Source organism: Rhinopithecus roxellana, chromosome 1 (assembly GCF_007565055.1).
Source record: "Rhinopithecus roxellana isolate Shanxi Qingling chromosome 1, ASM756505v1, whole genome shotgun sequence".
NCBI classification, from domain to species: Eukaryota; Metazoa; Chordata; class Mammalia; order Primates; family Cercopithecidae; genus Rhinopithecus; species Rhinopithecus roxellana.
Genome location: NC_044549.1, coordinates 153,564,889 through 153,582,795, shown reverse-complemented (window position 1 = coordinate 153,582,795; position 17,907 = coordinate 153,564,889). Strand labels below are relative to the sequence as shown.

At 36.3% G+C, this 17,907-nt stretch overlaps 1 protein-coding gene across 5 annotated transcripts in view; it reads left to right on the top strand.

Moving 5' to 3' along the window:
- The first annotated feature begins 3,656 nt into the window (after positions 1-3,656).
- Positions 3,657-17,907, top strand: part of TP63 (tumor protein p63) — a 275,111-nt gene continuing 260,860 nt past the window's right edge. For 2 of the 5 annotated variants that reach the window (XM_030932301.1, XM_030932313.1), the window contains exon 1: positions 3,657-3,959. In XM_030932301.1, coding sequence (XP_030788161.1) covers positions 3,949-3,959 — 11 coding nt within the window. In that variant the 5' untranslated portion in view covers positions 3,657-3,948. Of the gene's footprint in view, positions 3,960-4,036; positions 4,262-17,907 lie in introns of those variants that run through there. The other 3 variants (XM_030932317.1, XM_030932295.1, XM_030932290.1) reach the window with 3 other exon arrangements.

Below are 17,907 nucleotides of genomic sequence, written 5' to 3'. Positions count from 1 at the left end.
GCCAGTAGCCTCACATGGCTATTCAAATTTAAGTTGATTAAAATTAAGTGAGAATAAAAATTTAGCTCTTCAGTAACGTTAGCCACATGTAGCTAGTGGCTACAACATCAGACCGTGCAAATATAGATTATTTCCTTTGTAACAGAAAGTTCTATTGGAAAACAGTGCTCTAGAAAATATACATATAATCTATAACAACAAAAAACAAGTCAGTGATTGCCTAAGGCCAGTGGTGAGGGGAGCTTGATTGCAAAGTGGTATGAGGAAAGTTTTGGGTAATAGAGATGTTGGAATCTTGATTGCGATGGAGGCTACGTGGTGTCTAATATGTCACCTCCTCAAACTGAACACTTGGAATTGGCAAATTTCATTGTATGTAAATTACATGTCAATAAAGTAACTCTAAGAGGTCAAGTGTTTTGTGGAAATTATTTTTAATCAGTTGCAATACTTATGAGATGATTTTTGCAAATATATAAACATGTTATTCATCCACTGTGCAATATTTTTGCTAGTCCCTGACAACACAGAGGTGAATTAGAATAGTAAGCCTGCCCTCAAGCTGTTCACAATCCAGTGCAGGAGATGAGTCTACTCAAAAATAGCTAGAATCCAGGAAGAGAGTTATAGGTGACCTTACACAAAAAAAGTGCAGATATAATTATTTTAGACAGTAGAAGTGGGGAAGGTTTCTTTTATATGGAAAAAAAGGGAGAATTTTTGGTCTTTGAAGGATGAGCAAGATGTGAATATGCGCAGATGGGGTTTTAAAACGTTCCTGGTGGAGGGCAAAATATGATCCAAGGCACAAGAGCAACCAGAAAAATATGCAACCTAGAGGAATGTGCATGAAGGAGAGCAGTTGTAAAATAATTTTCATGGATGAAAGTGAGAAGAATTTGTATCATAGACACCTGAGTTTGGCAGAGTGCATGTTCTTGGCTCCTAGGAGTCGAGAAGTACAAGTGTCCCTTTCTCCTACATTATGCTCAGTGGTCCAAGTCCAAAACACCTTTCCTTCCTTAAGCACTTTCTTCTCCCCTTCATATAAACCTAAAGTCTTCACGAACATCATTTAAACAGGCAGGTCATGGTCAGAAAGGCAATTACTTTTCCTAGACTTCTATGTACATTATTATATTACAATCTCTGACTAAAAGACTCAAAGTCTTGGGAAAGCTTCCACCTTGCACACCAAAGATATAATTTATGCATTTGCATAGTAACCTTAGTCCCCTAAGAGAAGAAAGATAAAATATAAATATAAGAGGCAATTACGGTAATCATAATATAATTACCACTCACTTTTCACTTGATCGTGTATGGTTGTGTACTATTGGTGTTCTGTTGAATTCTAGAGAGTTTGCCTCTTTTTTCTTGGTCAACTCTCTCCATTTATTTCCATAATGCAATAGGAGCCAATCTTTTTCATAATCATTTATTTAAAATTTGTTGCCATTTAATTTCTGTCCCTCTTAGTAAATTTAGGATTTTTAAATAACAACTATTGAAATCATGACATACATTTAAATGATATTATTTAAATAAGTTAGGCTAGAATCCTTTTAAATAAAAAAAAAAATAGATGAGTGCGGTGGCTCATGCCTGTAATCCCAACACTTTGGGAAGCTGAGTCGGGAGGAGAGCTTGAGTCCAGGAGTTTGAGATCAGCCAGGGCAACATAGCAAGACCACATATCTAACAAAACAAAACAAAATTACATGGGTATGGTTGTGCTCACCTGTAGTCCAAGTTACACAGGAAGCTGAGGCAGAAGGATCATTTGAGCCCATGAGGTTGAGGCTGCAGTGATCTGTGATCGTGCCACTGCACTCAGTCTGGGTGACAGTGTGAGAAGCCGTCTCAAAAATCATAAATAAATAAATAAATAATAACTTTTAAAAAACAAAAAGTAATTAAATTTAAAAAACACAACATACCAGAGATGTTTGCAGATTGATTATTTGGGAGTCTATATCCCTGAAAGTTAATTTAAAATATTTAGAAGATACGGTGAAACCACGTCTCTACTAAAAACACAAAAAAATTAGCCGGGCGAGGTGGCGGACGCCTGCAGTCCCAGCTTCTCGGGAGGCTGAAGCAGGAGAATGGCATGAACCCGGGAGGCGGCGGAGCTTGTAGTGAGAGGAGATCGTGCCACTGCACTCCAGTCTGGGCGACAGAGTGAGACTCCGTCTCAAAAAAAAAAAAAAAAAAAAAAAAAAAATTTATATATATATATATATGTAATGAACACTAGGGCTTGGCACTCCAAAGTGTGGTCCAAGGACCAGCAGCATCAAGTAACCTGGGAACATGTTAGAAATGCAGAGTCTCAGGCCTCACCTCAGACCTAATGAACCAGAATCTGCATTAACAAGATTTCTAGGTGCCTCACAGGCACATTAAAACTTGAGAAGCTCTGCACTAGAAGCACCTTTCATTATAAATGGAATCACTTGGCTGTGGTCACAGGAAACTGATTTTTAATTTCAGAACCTTATATTTAGGTCATCCGTATTTGCTAATAGCAGAGAAGAAAGCCAAACTCTTTAACTCCAATTAACAAATCTATAATTAATTAGTTAAATAATCTTCCCTTCTAGTTTTACATTTTGTGGAGCAAGCTGTTTGATTTGGCTGGGGCTGAGGCTGGCCTGTTTGTGAATTTCACGATTCACAGATGTTAGCCGCTCTCGGGCTAAGTAAAGGAAGAGAATGTCAAGTTTTAAATAGCTTCTCCCTTCCATCCTGGCTGAAGCAACAAATAAAATATTTTTATGAAACACATTTTGAGTCAGATTTACTCACAGGGAAATGTCAAATTTCTCTGTAAGGGCTTTAGATTGTCTCACAACTTTGACATTTACTGATGTCACCTGTTTACAGGTGTGTCCTGTGATTAGGCGGTGAATGGAAGATATGAACTTGCCATGTTAGTGACCGTTAGATACACAGAGTGGTTTTTTTTTTCCCCGCTGTTGGAGTCTATCCTAATTTAACTTCTGAATCATATTTCATTCAATTTCCAAATCCACAAAACCAGGATAAGTTTACAGCCCATATTCAGAAAGGAAATAAATTATTTTGTATGTAGACTTTCCTGGTATTATACTGATTTGGGAATATATGAACAATTTTATGGTTTCCTTTCTAAGTAGGTCAAGTCAAAGCAAAACCAAAAACAGCAAAAATTGTAAGACATAAAGAAGAGAGTGGAGCCGACTGATAGAGATTAAAATAAACTAGAATATTTTTATTAACAGGCAGTTTGAAATAATTTGTGCATTTCAAAATATTCTACAATAATATATTATTTCCCATTTTAATATCTTTAAGAAAATTACTATATTATGTGTAAGTATATGTGCGTGTGTTTGAGGTAGGATATTTAACTCAATAAAGGTTATTTTCTTTTATTCGGGCCAGGCAAAACTTCTAAGGGGATGTGAAAGGGATATCTCTTTCTCTTAGCTGAGAGGAAGAGTGAGTTCTAAGTTAAATATAATCAAGGAATTTCCCTGTCTTTGCTATTTGAGATTGTGACCACAACAGGCGGTTGGCTGAAAGGGAAACTGAAGGGCGGGGAGGGAGGGAAATAGATGAAACAAAACAAAACAAAACCAAACAAAACAAAACTTCCCTAAGCAGCTCTACAAAACATTTTAGCCCCAGAAATAGTCACAGAAATCCTCAAATCAAATCAGTATCCAGATACAGGGAAGTGTTATGTAGCTGGAGCAGGGTGGACACTCATCGGCTCAGTTCAGTTACAAAAGTCCAGGCTGCTGAAATTAAACTCTGATGCCATTCATGCCAGCATCCAATCACGACAGAGATCAGAAGTTCAGAGATGCCTCCAGCTCCAAATTGCCAACAACAAGTGTGGCTACTATACGTCAAGGACTCTGAAGCCGTGAGAGAGGGGGAAGAACAACATTAGAGAGGATGCCCAGCTGGTAAGAATCGAGCGTTTATGAAGTTTTAGTCACTTGATGGATCTCATTGGCTAAACTCAAGAAACGCTCCGCCTCTTTGCAAATATGTGTGAAGGGGAGAAGTGCCTAAACTTCTATGTCTGATAGCATTTGACCCTATTGCTTTTAGCCTCCTGGCTTTATATCTATATATACACAGGTGTTTGTGTATATTTTGTATAATTGTTCTCCATTTGTTGACATCAAAGACAGTTGAAGGAAATGAATTTTGAAACTTCACGGTGTGCCACCCTACAGTACTGCCCTGACCCTTACATCCAGCGGTGAGTTTAAATGTGACATAACTTCTCTCAAAACTTTATTGAAGTGCCTTGTGTATTATGAATGTTTCAGCTGTGTACAAAGAACAATTCCTCCTTGTTCAGTGAGCACAGTGATATTATTTTGGACTTTCTGTGGACTTACAGTGGTCTGTGGGCATATTTTCTAAATGTCTTTTTTGGTTGATATCTGGATCTACAGAGTGAAAAAATTTGAAGCTAATCTCCCCATTTTAAAAAATTATCACACCATTTAAGAATGTTTAAAATATATTATTTGCCTTGTTCAGCACCTACTCACTCAATAAGAATTTCACTGGGCAGGGATATAAAAATGTATGGATAATCTTCAAGTCAAAATAAACACCAAATAATTTTGATTTGTACATTAAGAAATGGATAACTAGCCATTGTTGTACCAAAAAGATTGTGGCTTGTCATGGTGTTTTCTAAGGAATATTTTTTTTGATATGTTTGATAACAAATGTCTTTCGACAAATCTGACTTTAAAAGCCTGTGATTGTAGTAAATTTTATTTAGAAACATTTTCCTAGTACCAAGAGAGAATATTAGTGAGGGTGCACAATTGTGTGTGTATGTGCTTCAAATTAGACTTTGCTATTTTTAAACTGGTAAATGAAATCTGAACAGTGTTTTTCCAGTCATAAAGTTATGGGAGATATTCAAGTCATATGTAGCAATGTGATGTTGTTAGTTTGACAGCATGAGATTTCGTACTTTATTTTATAAGACAAATGAGAGAGGTCCTTTGCGTGTTGAAAATGATGGGGTTACAAAGGGTTAACTGGTCATTTACCACCTGTGTCTGTTGGAGCTTGATACAAGAAGCAGATTCTGCTCTCTCTGGGCAGGACTCACTTACTGTAGACTAGCAGAGTGTGAAAGATGTATGATCTTCTTTCATTAACATGATTTGCCACCATGTGGAACACTAATGTGGGATATGTAGACTGTTTCTCTCTCTTCCTGTGGGGTTTCTGGTGGGTTGTGTGAGAAGGCAGAAGAGAAAGAGCAAGGCAGAGAGGTAAATGAAATAGAGGAGAGAAAAAGAAAAGGTGAAAAAAGAGAGAGGGGAAGCAAGCTTGGGGTCTCCAAGGTTTCAGTGGAAAGTGGTGGTGGTGGCTTGATTTGTGTCTTGCTGTTTGCTGCGAACAACGATATTAGCAAAAAATGAATGGCTCTAGAATTTATGTTCTTGTATAACATGAAAATTAGATTTAGCTGAAGTTGGGGATTGGGTTGATTAAAAAGAAAAACACCAAAGGTTTTTCTGGTTCTCAAAATTGTTTCTAATCACAAAATTATCTATTCCAATACATATCTTTGGAAATAATAGTTCTAAGAACGTAATTGTGATGAAACAGTAATTGTGTAATGCTGCTCTTCAGGGCATCTCTCCTAAAGTAGGTGCTTGGATCCAGGGAAGCTTTAGAAGAAACTTCCTTCTATTGACTAATAACCCACACTTCAATCCTGCATACATCTCTAGAAGCATTTCTAATGATTAATAAGAGAGGCCTATAAATATAAAGAAATAGAGAAAATACTTTTTATATTACCTTGATGATCTCTTAGTTCATGGAGCAAATGTCATCTCAGTTTTTGACATACTGTAACATTCTAAGCAATCATAGTATTTTTGTGGGGTTTTTTTTTAACCTTTATTTTAAGTTCAGGGGTACAAGTGCAAGTTTGTTACACAGGTAAACCTGTGTCATAGGGGTTCGTTGTACAGATTATTTTATCACTCAGGTACTAAGCCTAGTACCCATTAGTTATTTTTCCTGATCCTCTCCCTCCTCCCACCTTCCACCCTCTGAAAGGCCCCAATGTGTGTTGTTCCCCTCTCTGTGTCCATGTGTTCTCATCATTTAGCTCCCACTTACACGTGAGAACATACGGTATTTGGTTTTCTCGTCCTGTGTTAGTTTGCTGAGGATAATGGCCTCCAGCTCCGTCTAAATCCCTGCAGGGGATATGATCTCATTCTTTTTTGTGGCTGCATCGTATTTTTAAGTAGTTTTAATTTTTCCTAGAATGCCCTGGGCTTTGATCATGGTGCCTGATACTTTTGGGCCAGGGAGGGGGTCATGTTGAGAAGCTGTGAGACTATGGTTCAGAATGGTCAGGGAGCAATTATTTGCCTAATAATTTTAGGCAAGAATATGTACTTCTCATTTGTAATGCAAGCTTAACCAGCAAAAACATTAAGGTGATGAAACGTAGCTCTTACTAAGCATCTGCTCTGTGGAAGGCATTGCAAATACAAAAATGAATTAGATGTGACTGTTACATTCATTTATTTAACGTTACAGTACTTATATATTTAATCTAAAATATATTTTCCTCAAATATTTTACCTGTTTGTCATATATTTTAAGGACTGAATTATTACTATTTTCCAACTTTTGCTACTTAGTGAATAAATGAGTAAGTGAAATATCACTAAAGGAATTAGTATGATAATGTATATTGTCGAAACAAGGATCAAACAATATTTTCTTTGATAGCCTCATGAGTGAATGGGTTTGAGCTGATTTTTCTAAGCAGACAACCGTTGCAGTTCTCAGTTTACAAAAGCTATTTTAAGAAAGACCAAATTTAATCATTCCATAATCATAGTCATCTACATAGTTAAATTTGTCTTTTACTGACCTTGTGTTTAGCAAAAAGTCATGAAAGATAATCTTTTAAAGAAAGAACAGGATATCTTGATATTTTTAACTCCAAGCTACCTTAATTTATGAATTCCCTTACAGAATAGAAAAAAATGACAGATGTTATCTTTTATTACGAAATGTTAATGCCATTCCAAAAAAAGTGTTTAAATGCATGTTTCAAAGGACGATGGTCATCATTCTCTCAGTTAAAAGTGGGACTTCGTCCTCTGTTTTTTTCCTTTCCACTTACACATATTAGCATGTTGAACATTTGGTTGTGCCTTGCTGATAATGCTAATTTACTTTAGTCTTTGCAGAAACTTTTCTGAAAACCAAAAAGACAGTTCACACCTTAGAGCTGATTAAGTTCCCCTTTTGATAATATTAACAATACCAAGAGGAAAAAATGTTGGATAAAATCACATTACCATTTGATTACTAACTTAATTTTAAAAATATTGATGTATAGATAAAATTATAAAAGTTCAATAAATAAGTCAATGGGTTAGTTACCTTTAATTTATGAATAGAAACTTGTACAAAATAAATTGTTTGTTGTTTATTTTTTAGTAGGTGAATATTGAAAATGAATCTAAAATTTAGCACTTCAGAAGATACATCCTTGTTAATGTGTTGTTTGGGCTACAACTTGGGCAATTTTCCATTCTTTCATTTCTAGAATTTCCATATACTTTGTACAATTTATTTTTTAACGAAGCAATTTTAATATATTACATTTTCAAAGTATTTTTACACAAAATAAACCAGTTAAAATGGTAAACATGAATCGAAATTAAATTTTGAAATTATGTGATAACTGAGGGCTAAAAATTAGAGAAAAATAAACATTATTTCAATTTGAACCACCAGTAAAATATTTTGTATTATTTTTTCTTAGTCATTCCAAAGAGGCATCAAACTATTAAAATACTCTATGGATAATAAGAAGTGTTTTTTGTGTGAATTACATATTTGCTGTGAATTGTACTCTTTACTGGCTTAAAGGTCAACTTTATTAGCTGTACTTTCTAAATATATCCCAAAAGGAAGAGTGATGACAATGAACTTATAGTGGAAGATCCTTTCATTTATAAGATAAAATCACCTAGAGGCAGATGCAGTTCTGTGTTGGGAGTCCTTCACTTGCTCCTCCACATCTGTCTTTTTCTTTCTTGTTCTTTTCCTCAAGAAGCTGCTTCCTGATAATTGCATTCACAGGTCTTTTCTTCTCCGGTTTCCTGTTGAATTCAACCAGCGGCAATCTCCTGCGGGAGAGTGAAGTTGGAATATTAGCTTCCCTGGCTGACTCCCTGTTGGTTTTTGGCTAAAGGTTGCAGATCCTCTCAGAGGCCCTTGCTGCAGGTCCAAGTCCCCTGACTTTGAGTAGTTTATTCCCTCCCTTTCCTTTTCTTCAAGCTTAGGAGGGGTAACCATTTCCAGCCATTGCTAATTCTAGGGAGCCACATCATATTCCTTACTCTTCATTAAACTTTCTTCAATTACCTTTTTTCTTGCCAGTATCATGCTTTTTTTCTTGCCAGGATCGTGACAACTACACTCATTAAAAAAGTATGCCGCGATGTTGTTTATGTACATATGAAGATTTCCAAAATAATTGATATAGCAATTAATAGTATAACATAATTTTTGATATGAGGTAAATGATATATCCATCCATTTTAATGAGCACACTGGCTTTTAGCCATCTCCGTAATCACTAAGTTTCTCTGACTGAAAGGAATGAGCCAGCATGCTACAGTCTGCATATGTTGTTTATACACAGTTGTTTATACACACTTTTAAAGAAATATTAAGTTACAGTTTATCTTCAGGATCTAACATATCTATTGGTTGTAATCAAGAAAAAATTCTTCAGTATCTAATGGATAAGCTTCAAAATATATTTATGGCCAACTGTGGTTAGCCAAAAGCATAATGCTACTATTTTTCCGTGTGCTGCATCTAAGCGGTGAGTGCATTTAAATAGCAGAGAGTCATATTAGCAGAGTGCACATAGGATTTGCAAAAGATTTGAATTGCGGTAAGTAAACTCCACCACTAAATGATTATGTGACCTTCATGGAATCACTTAAGCTATCTAAATCAAAGTTCCTCATGAGTAAAGTAGGGATGAAAACCTCTCATTTACTGTTCACAACTGGAACTTTGAAAAATAAACTCAACTCAACTCTGAAATACACTCCGTTAGTGTATGGTAAGTTCCCACTTAACATTACTGATAGGTTCTTGGAGATAGTGATTTTAAGCAAAACAGTGTGTAATTAACGAAACCAATTTTACCATAGGCTAATTGATATACACAACAGTTAAGTTTCTATGGCATATTTCGGGTCACAAAACCATCACCAGTCTTCTAAATATAGACCCGCAAGATTTCTAATATTAAACATTAAGATAAATGTGAGCTACACATATATTTAAGAAAGATTAATACAAAGAAGTAAGATAATTATTTACCCAATTTTTGGTGAATCAATGAGTGATGGTCATAGTGGTACTATGTTAAATCAAGGAATAAATCTTCGCAAAGCAAAAATTGTAAGGAGCACCCCCTACCGCCACACAATTCAAAAGCAAATAAAAATATAGTAGGCTTGCTGAGCACTTTTCGACTGCATCATTTATCATCATGTATTTTATGATTATCGTATACTTTGTGAATTTTTATTTTACGATAATGTGTATTCATTCATTTAATTATTTTCCAACCTGCTTATTCCAGTTCAGGATCTCAGGGCCAGAGCCTATCTCAGCAGCTCAGGGTGGAAGGTAGAAACCAACCCTAGACTGGATGCTATTGCATTGCAGGACACACACACACACAGACACACACACACACTCACTCACAATGGGGCCATTTAGACACACCAACGAACCTAATGTGTGTATCTTTGAAATGTGGGAGGAAACAGGAGTACCTGGAAAATCCGTGTAGACATGAAGAGAATGCAAAAGCTCCACATAGACAGTGACCCCAGTTGGGAACTGATTTCTTTTTTTCTCATCAGCGTTATATGGAAAAGATGTTAAACAAAACATTTTCCATGACCTGCTGTATTGTTCAGTTCTACTATCATATTATGTGTACAGTGTGCCAGTGGACTGGAGCTGCCTTCCAACAATTGTGTTTTCATGTAAGCATACCTCGAGTTCCACTGTATATCAACTTTCAGAAGAAAGATAATTTGGGGTCTTGACATCATCTTGGCTTGTCCCCCTCAGTTCTTATACTTTAGAATTAAGGAATCTGAATCCCAGAGTGGTTCAGTGAATTGTCCAAGATCACACAGCAAAAACAGCAACAGAACCAGGATGGCAATTCAAGTCTCTTGACTGCCAGTTCAAAGCTCTCTTTAACATAAAACATAGCATTTTATTAGATTTGTATAAAATTTTATAGTTGACAAAATGTTTCCCAATGCATTGCACATCTGACCTACCTGGGAGACAGGCAGAATAATAGTCTCTAAAGATAGCCACATCCTAATCCTCAGAACCTGTGAATATGTTATGTTACACGGCAAAGCAGAATTAAGGTTGTAGAGGGAATTAAGGCTGCTAATCAACTGACTTTAAAACAGGTGGAATAACTCAGATCATCCCTGTGGGCACCACGTAATCACAAGAAAGCAGAAGATAGAAGAGTCAAAGTGATGTGTTGTTAAAAAAAAGACTTGACAGGCTATTGCTGGTTTTGAAGGTGGAAGTGGGTCAGGAGCCAAGGAAGCTGGAAAGGGCAAGGAAACTGAATTTCTCCTACAGTCTCCAAAAGCAACGAAGTCCTGCCAACACCTTGATCTCAGCTCTGGGAGACCCACATCAGGCTTCTGATCTACAGAACTGTAAGATACTAAATTTGTGCTAGTTTAAGCCAGTAAATTTGTGGTAACTTGTCATGGCAGCAATAGAAAACTAATCCACCGGAATTGTTATCCCTCAATTGTATATATGGACACTAGAAAACTGAGTTTTGTTTTGATGCGTTTAACTAAACTATTCCATGAATTTATTATGTTTTTATGGTGCAAAGTGGGGAAGGTAGAATATATGAGTGAAATACAATCCTAGACCTCAGGGAATCCAAGGTAAAAGTAACTGTATAGAAATAATGCAAGGTACAAGGTGGGGTTGAAAACCACTGGACAAGCTAGCCTGGGGACTGCAGATGCAAGCATCCGCTCTTGAGGCAGTCAATGGAAACAGTGATTTTTATTACTAGTTTCTGTTAAAGTTCCTCAAACTCTTTTACACGGAGATATATCTGACTCTTAGATGGCAGCTCTAAAAGTTTGAAGGCCAAATTTAGATCCAGGAAACACAGGCATGCACTTACTCACTTCTGATGTCAGGTATTGAGAGGGCTTGGGTGGAGCCTTGGAAACGCGCTGTAAACTATAAACAAACAATTTTGATTCGGGTGGTTATCAGACCACACGTGGAGAAGTAGTTCTACACTGTTTGGTGTTGTAAGGTTCTCAGTTAATTTGGGGTTTGAGATTACATCGATGCCTCTCTCTGAGAAATCGGGAGCCAAGGGAATGAATGCAAGGTCAGCATTTTTATCAGACATTTCAGATGATTCATTTGTTTGCACACCCAATTTTGAAAACCACTACCTACAGTGAGGCAAACTTAGACCCAATGCCCCAATACATGCTCATAAAAGGTAACCAGAGATAAAGAAAAACAGAGACACATGCTCCCAAAGAAAGACTTCACGTTCTCACTTTATTTCAAAGCCAAATGGATTGTAAGATTAAAGTGACAATTTTCAATCTCTGTTTCAGGACAAGAGAGCCAAGTTTCTGAGTAACTATTTTGAAGCTCAAATTTGTCCTGACAGGGTTTCTATCTCTTTAAATAATTCACCAAGGAAAAAATCCTCAAGCAACAAGTGATGGATAGATAAAACACTGTAATTACGATCAAAGTGCAAAGACTCCATCTATGTAATTACACACTTCCCAAACTCTGGAAGCCACTTTGTTCCATTTAAAATAGAATGAGAAATGGACATAGGTGATGTGTACTTATTGGTTAGTCAAGGTTTTGGAAATGACAGTTATTAACATGTGTGTCTTACCATAAACCATAATATTTGGGGGATCACTTAGATTGTGGGAATTAATTCACACTCCATCCTTATTCTTATTTTTATTGTTTGCCTTCCATTCTCTACTGTATCTGACTCTCTTATGATGAATTAGATTATTTGAAGTTCAGAATGAAATCATTAAGCTTAGAAGAATAAATTTCAGGGTTCAAAATCTCTTGCCACTTTCAAATTTCCAGTTCTTTTTTCTTTTGTTACAAATGGGTAAACCTAATCTGTTAAATTGAACAGCAAACACTCATTCTCAAATTCCATTAACTCAGGGAGGTTTCTCATAATTGAGGGCAAAACCAGTATCACAAAAATGTTAAGACTGAGAAAGCATTTTCAGTCAAGACATACAAAATTGAACCTAGAGTGATTATTTAGTCAGCCATTTGACTAGCTAGATGTTTAATCTTTTTAAACAGATGTTGATTTATCATGGGAATAAATAATGGAACATATACAAATATATAATAGTGAACTATATGAACTCTTTCTTTTAATGTCAAGTATGTTATGCCTTAAGACTGTTGACTGCATTTAACTTAACCAACAAATGCTGACATTTTATCGATGTGTTCAATGTTTACAGCTTCCTTAAAAACATCAAACTTTAAATATTTTTTTTTAAATTCATCCTTAGCTTTTCTTAGCTTTTCTTTCTTCTTTATTATTTTCTGACTCAAAGAAACTTCTGTTTTTGCACTTGAATTTAATAGTGTCATTTACTTCTTAACTACATAAACAATGAATATATATATATTTTTTTGTTTTGTTTTGTTTTGTTTTGTTTTGTTTTGTTTTTTTTTTTTGAGACGGAGTCTTGCTCTGCCGCCCAGGCTGGAGTGCAGTGGCCGGATCTCAGCTCACGGCAAGCTCCGCCTCCCGGGTTCACGCCATTCTCCTGTCTCAGCCTCCCGAGTAGCTGGGACTACAGGCGCCCGCCTCGTCGCCCGGCTAGTTTTTTGTATTTTTTAGTAGAGACGGGGTTTCATCGTATTAGCCAGGATGGTCTCGATCTCCTGACCTCATGATCCGCCCGTCTCGGCCTCCCAAAGTGCTGGGATTACAGGCTTGAGCCACCGCGCTATTCATTAAAGCTTTCAATGAAGAAATATACTTTCTTCCAACTTTTCCATGACACTGCAACTGCCTCCATATAAAAAGTCTTAATAAGATGTATTTTTCTATTTTATTATTTTCCTTTTAACACTTTTGTTATCGCAGACAATAAACGAGACTTTATACCTGACAGAATTTTCCAAACTAAATGATGAGTAATCAAAAGTAAAATTGATGGGTTTTCTTTCAGCATCTTAATTGATACTATCGAATATGATAAATCTTTGTACCTGCATAAGCTCTTTTTTTAGTATCCTATAGAGGCTGATGTTGTGGTAATTGAGAATTCTGCAACAAAATGTGAGATATTAATGCATGATTTATCTTCAAGTTAGTACTGCTGCAAATGTGGTCCATTGTAAATGTTGCTGTCACACTGACAGTCAGAGGTTCAATCATTTTTTTCTTGCTGAACAAAAGGCTTCAGTGATGCTCTATGAATGCACTACTGAACCTCCTGTATGGTGTGCAAGGTGCCAGCTTGTGTTCCTATATAAAATGTATATACAATTTTACTTCTATATCTTCAATCCTTTAAAGCAGTGAAGTGGAAAGCTTATTTTTCCCTTCAGTTTTTGACCTCCCTTCTTTTCTTTTGCTCTTTCTCTCTTTCATAGAAACTCTTCTTTCTTTGCTGCTTGTTAGTAAAGAATATACCTGAAAAAGCTAAAAATATTATAGAACACTTTTTTAAAACAGTCCAAGCTTTGCTTTGCAAAAGTAAAATTGGGCCGTTGTGTAAACTGAACTAAGACATTGAAACAGCAACATATCAAAAATATAAACACATAAATAAAACTGACAAAACATGCCTTTTGGATTTTGTATGATATTTGTTTTTAATACCTAGCCTCTCTGAATTAAATACATTTAACAAGATTTGTAAATAGCTAATCTTTAAATAAATTCAGAAATTCTGTTTGGCTGGGGGGACAAGGAACAATAGGAGAAGGGAAATAGTTCACTTTCATTGTAAACTTAGTAGTTGAGTTTGTAGTTTGAAAGCCATAAAACTATTTAATAATGTTCTGCACGTATTTATTAAATACTCGATACTGGATATATGATGAGAAATTTACAACTTCAACATTTTTATGTATTTGTTTTTACTGTAGCAAATTTGGTTCTGAAATAATCTTAATTAAGTATGAGGTAAAGGAAGATCTTTGAAGCTCAGGTGGAAATATAAATGTCAGAGCATTTTAGGTATTCTCAGATAAAACATATTCAGATAAAAGTAATTGTGACTTGCTACTACTTATATCTCAATAAGTATTTATTACACAAGTGATATGTTTCTAATAATCATGATGCCAACAAAGAAAACTTTAGTAAAACAATTTTTTTCCATGCCGTCTTCTAGGTTCGTAATTTTTTTACAAACAAGTTATCATCATAAATAATTTCAATGTGTTTTTCATTAATAAATAATCTAATGAGCACTTTCCAGTTATGATGTAAGTGACTGTATCAGTATCTCATCATATCTGTGTAATCTACTATGTTTATTATTTCCCTTATTTTTGAACATTTGGTTTGGTTATAATTTTTATTATTAATTAAGAATGTTATACAACCACCTTTCTTTTGAATTATTTCCTTGGGATAGTTCAATGGTCCAAATATTTAAGGAAAGCAAACTTATACGTGTTCAATCTAAACTAGGTATGTAATTTACCTAAATTAGCTCATATAACACAATTCTTAATATTCTCAATTTGCAGATGAGAAAAATGATACTCAGAGGTAACTAACTTAACCAAGGGTGGCCTAACTAATAAATGGAAAAACCTGTTTGTACTATCATTCTCATCTGAGTCAGGGCTATCTGACCCAAAGATTTTACTGCGTCCCCCACAACGTCCTCCCACCTAAGAAGAGGGCTGGGTAGTAAATGAGGGTACACTTTTTCAAGTTTCTGGAAAACTTTACTATTTAAACAGTATGCCAATGTATTTTGCCAAAGAGTTGCAGCTTTGAATAGTATAATTTTTAAATTTCATTAAGTTAATAGAGGTAAGATGATATATGGTTTGATTAGCACTTTTTTATTAACTAGGACAACTACAGAAACCGCAATTGCTAATTTTAAAAGACCTCAACGTTTGACTTTGTATTTTTAGAAAATGAAAATGGATATGAACAGCAAAATATCGAGTATTTATTGAATTGTAACTATACGTCAGGAACTATTCCAAGCACTTTACACATTTAACTCTCAAACTACCTTAAAAAGTAGTTATTACTATTATTTATTTCTAAGCAAGAGACAGTAGTATAATGTTTAAGAGACTGGATTCTGGGGCCAATGCGCCCCAGAGTGAGATTCAAAAATCTCACTCTGGCAAATGTTATACCTCCTAACTTAATCTATATGTCTATTTTGTTTTTGTTTTTGTTTGTTCACGTATAAAGGAGCATGATAATAGTAGTACCTACCTGATTGGATTGCTTTAAGAATTAAATTAGTTAATTGTACAAATGACTTAAGACAGAGTCTGGCATACAGTAAGTACTATGGGATGTTAGGTCTTTTTTTTTTTTTTTTTTTTTTTTGAGGCGGAGTCTGGCTCTGTCGCCCGGACTGGAGTGCAGTGGCCGGATCTCAGCTCACTGCAAGCTCTGCCTCCTGGGTTTACGCCATTCTCCTGCCTCAGCCTCCCTAGTAGCTGGGACTATAGGCGCCCGCCACCTCGCCCGGCTAGTTTTTGTATTTTTAGTAGAGACGGGGTTTCACCGTGTTAGCCAGGACGGTCTCGATCTCCTGACCTCGTGATCCGCCCGTCTCGGCCTCCCAAAGTGCTGGGATTACAGGCTTGAGCCACCGCGCCCGGCCAGGATGTTAGGTCTTATTATTGATATTTTGTAGGAAGAAATTGAGGCAGAGAGAGGCTGTGTAAGCTGTTCAGGGTAAAATAGTTGGTGATTATGGGTAGGATTCTGATTTCTATCACATTTTCTTTAACAGTAAGTGCCTTAACTCTCAGTAAATTCTATATAGAAATGATTTTAAAGCATAAATGAAACTTATGACAGAAAACTGCAAAAACTAATAATTTAACATTGTGGAAAAATGATCTGAGTCTAAAGAGGAAATATATTTCCAAGTATCACTCATACCTGTAACTTAATCCCAGACAACCTTATTTATTTATTTCTTTATTTTGGATGGAGTTTTGTTCTTGTTGCCCAGGGTGGAGTGCAATGGTGCAATCTTGGCTCACTGCAACTTCTGCCTCCCAGGTTCAGGCGATGCTCCTGCCTCAGCCTCCCAAGTAGCTGGGATTACAGTCGCGTGCCACTATGCCCAGCTAATTTTGTATTTTTAGTAGAGACGGTTTTGCCATGTTGGCCAGGCTTGTCTCGAACTCCTGACCCCAGGTGATCTGCCCGCCTCAGCCTCCCAAAGTGCTGAGACTACAGGCGTGAGCCACTGCACCTGGCCCCAGACAGTCAAATTTGAGGACAGTCTATTCTACCTCTGGAAATAAATGTTTCCATCAGAACCCTTACAGGCAGGGGCTTAACTTTGAAAACTTAGAGTTGCCCAGTTTGGAAACTTGGGGTCGCTTACTTCAAAAGCTATCCTTTAATTGATTAAAAAGCAAACACACAAACAAAAAAGCCTCAATGCTTTTGCTCCCCCATTTCTGTTGATCACTCAGAAATCTCCCATTTACCAATTTCTGTTATTGAAATTTGGTGATGTGAATCAAGCCCTCCTCCATGAACTCTTGACACAATCAGATTAATTCATTTCCACTCTACCTATGTGACTTTTCCCCCCTAACGTGGTGCTTTGACTCACCATCGTGTCTTTCCATTTCTGTCCTTTTTTTCTTCTCTGCTTTTGCTAGCTTGTCTTAACTGAAGGCTTTTCTTTCTCTGAAAGCATCTACATTGCCCATGGTTCTTTAGTAGAAGCAATGCCTTCTGCACAAACTCCTTTTCATTCAGGTGGACGAGAGAAGAAACTGACATATTTTTTTAGACAATACTGCTGTTTTTGGATTATAGTTGACCCACGGTTACTCAATAATCTCATGTTTTCTGAAATCTCAACCATCAAAGTGATGTACTGACCTTTATGACAATATACTGACCTTCAGAAAACTCTCCTCTGTTACATGACTCCTTTTCCTTTTTACTATAGCATCTGCCATTTCTTTGGGAACTCTATTTCCCTTTTGATTGCCTTCCCACAATATTGTCTTACAGTCCCTCTGCCTTTTCATCTCAAGAAGCTCCCATTGCCACTTCAGGTACCAATCCACACAAATGCCCTGGGTTGTTCCTCATTACCTGAAATTATCAGGCCCAAATCATACAGTATTAATGTGTGATTTTGCTCCTTTCCGGCCACAATCTCCTCTCTCATACCCCCAGCTTGCACCAAGTCCCTTCCTCTCTCTCATACCCCAAGCTTGCACCAAGCCTGCTCCCTCTGCACATCCTCACAATCTTTCCTATAAAAATTCATTCCTTTCTTCAAAATTTTTCTTAATTTCTATTTATTTCATAATGTATTTTGTGCATATTCACTTACAAGTTTCTGTTCACCTACCAGACCCTCACTACTTAAAGTGAAATGCATAGAATAATACAAAATTTGGTGCCCACATCAGTCATACTAAATGAGAATCTGCATTTTATTTATTTTTTATTATTTCAATAGTTTGGGGGGAACATGTGGGTTTTGGTTACATGGATAAGTGTTTTAATGTTGA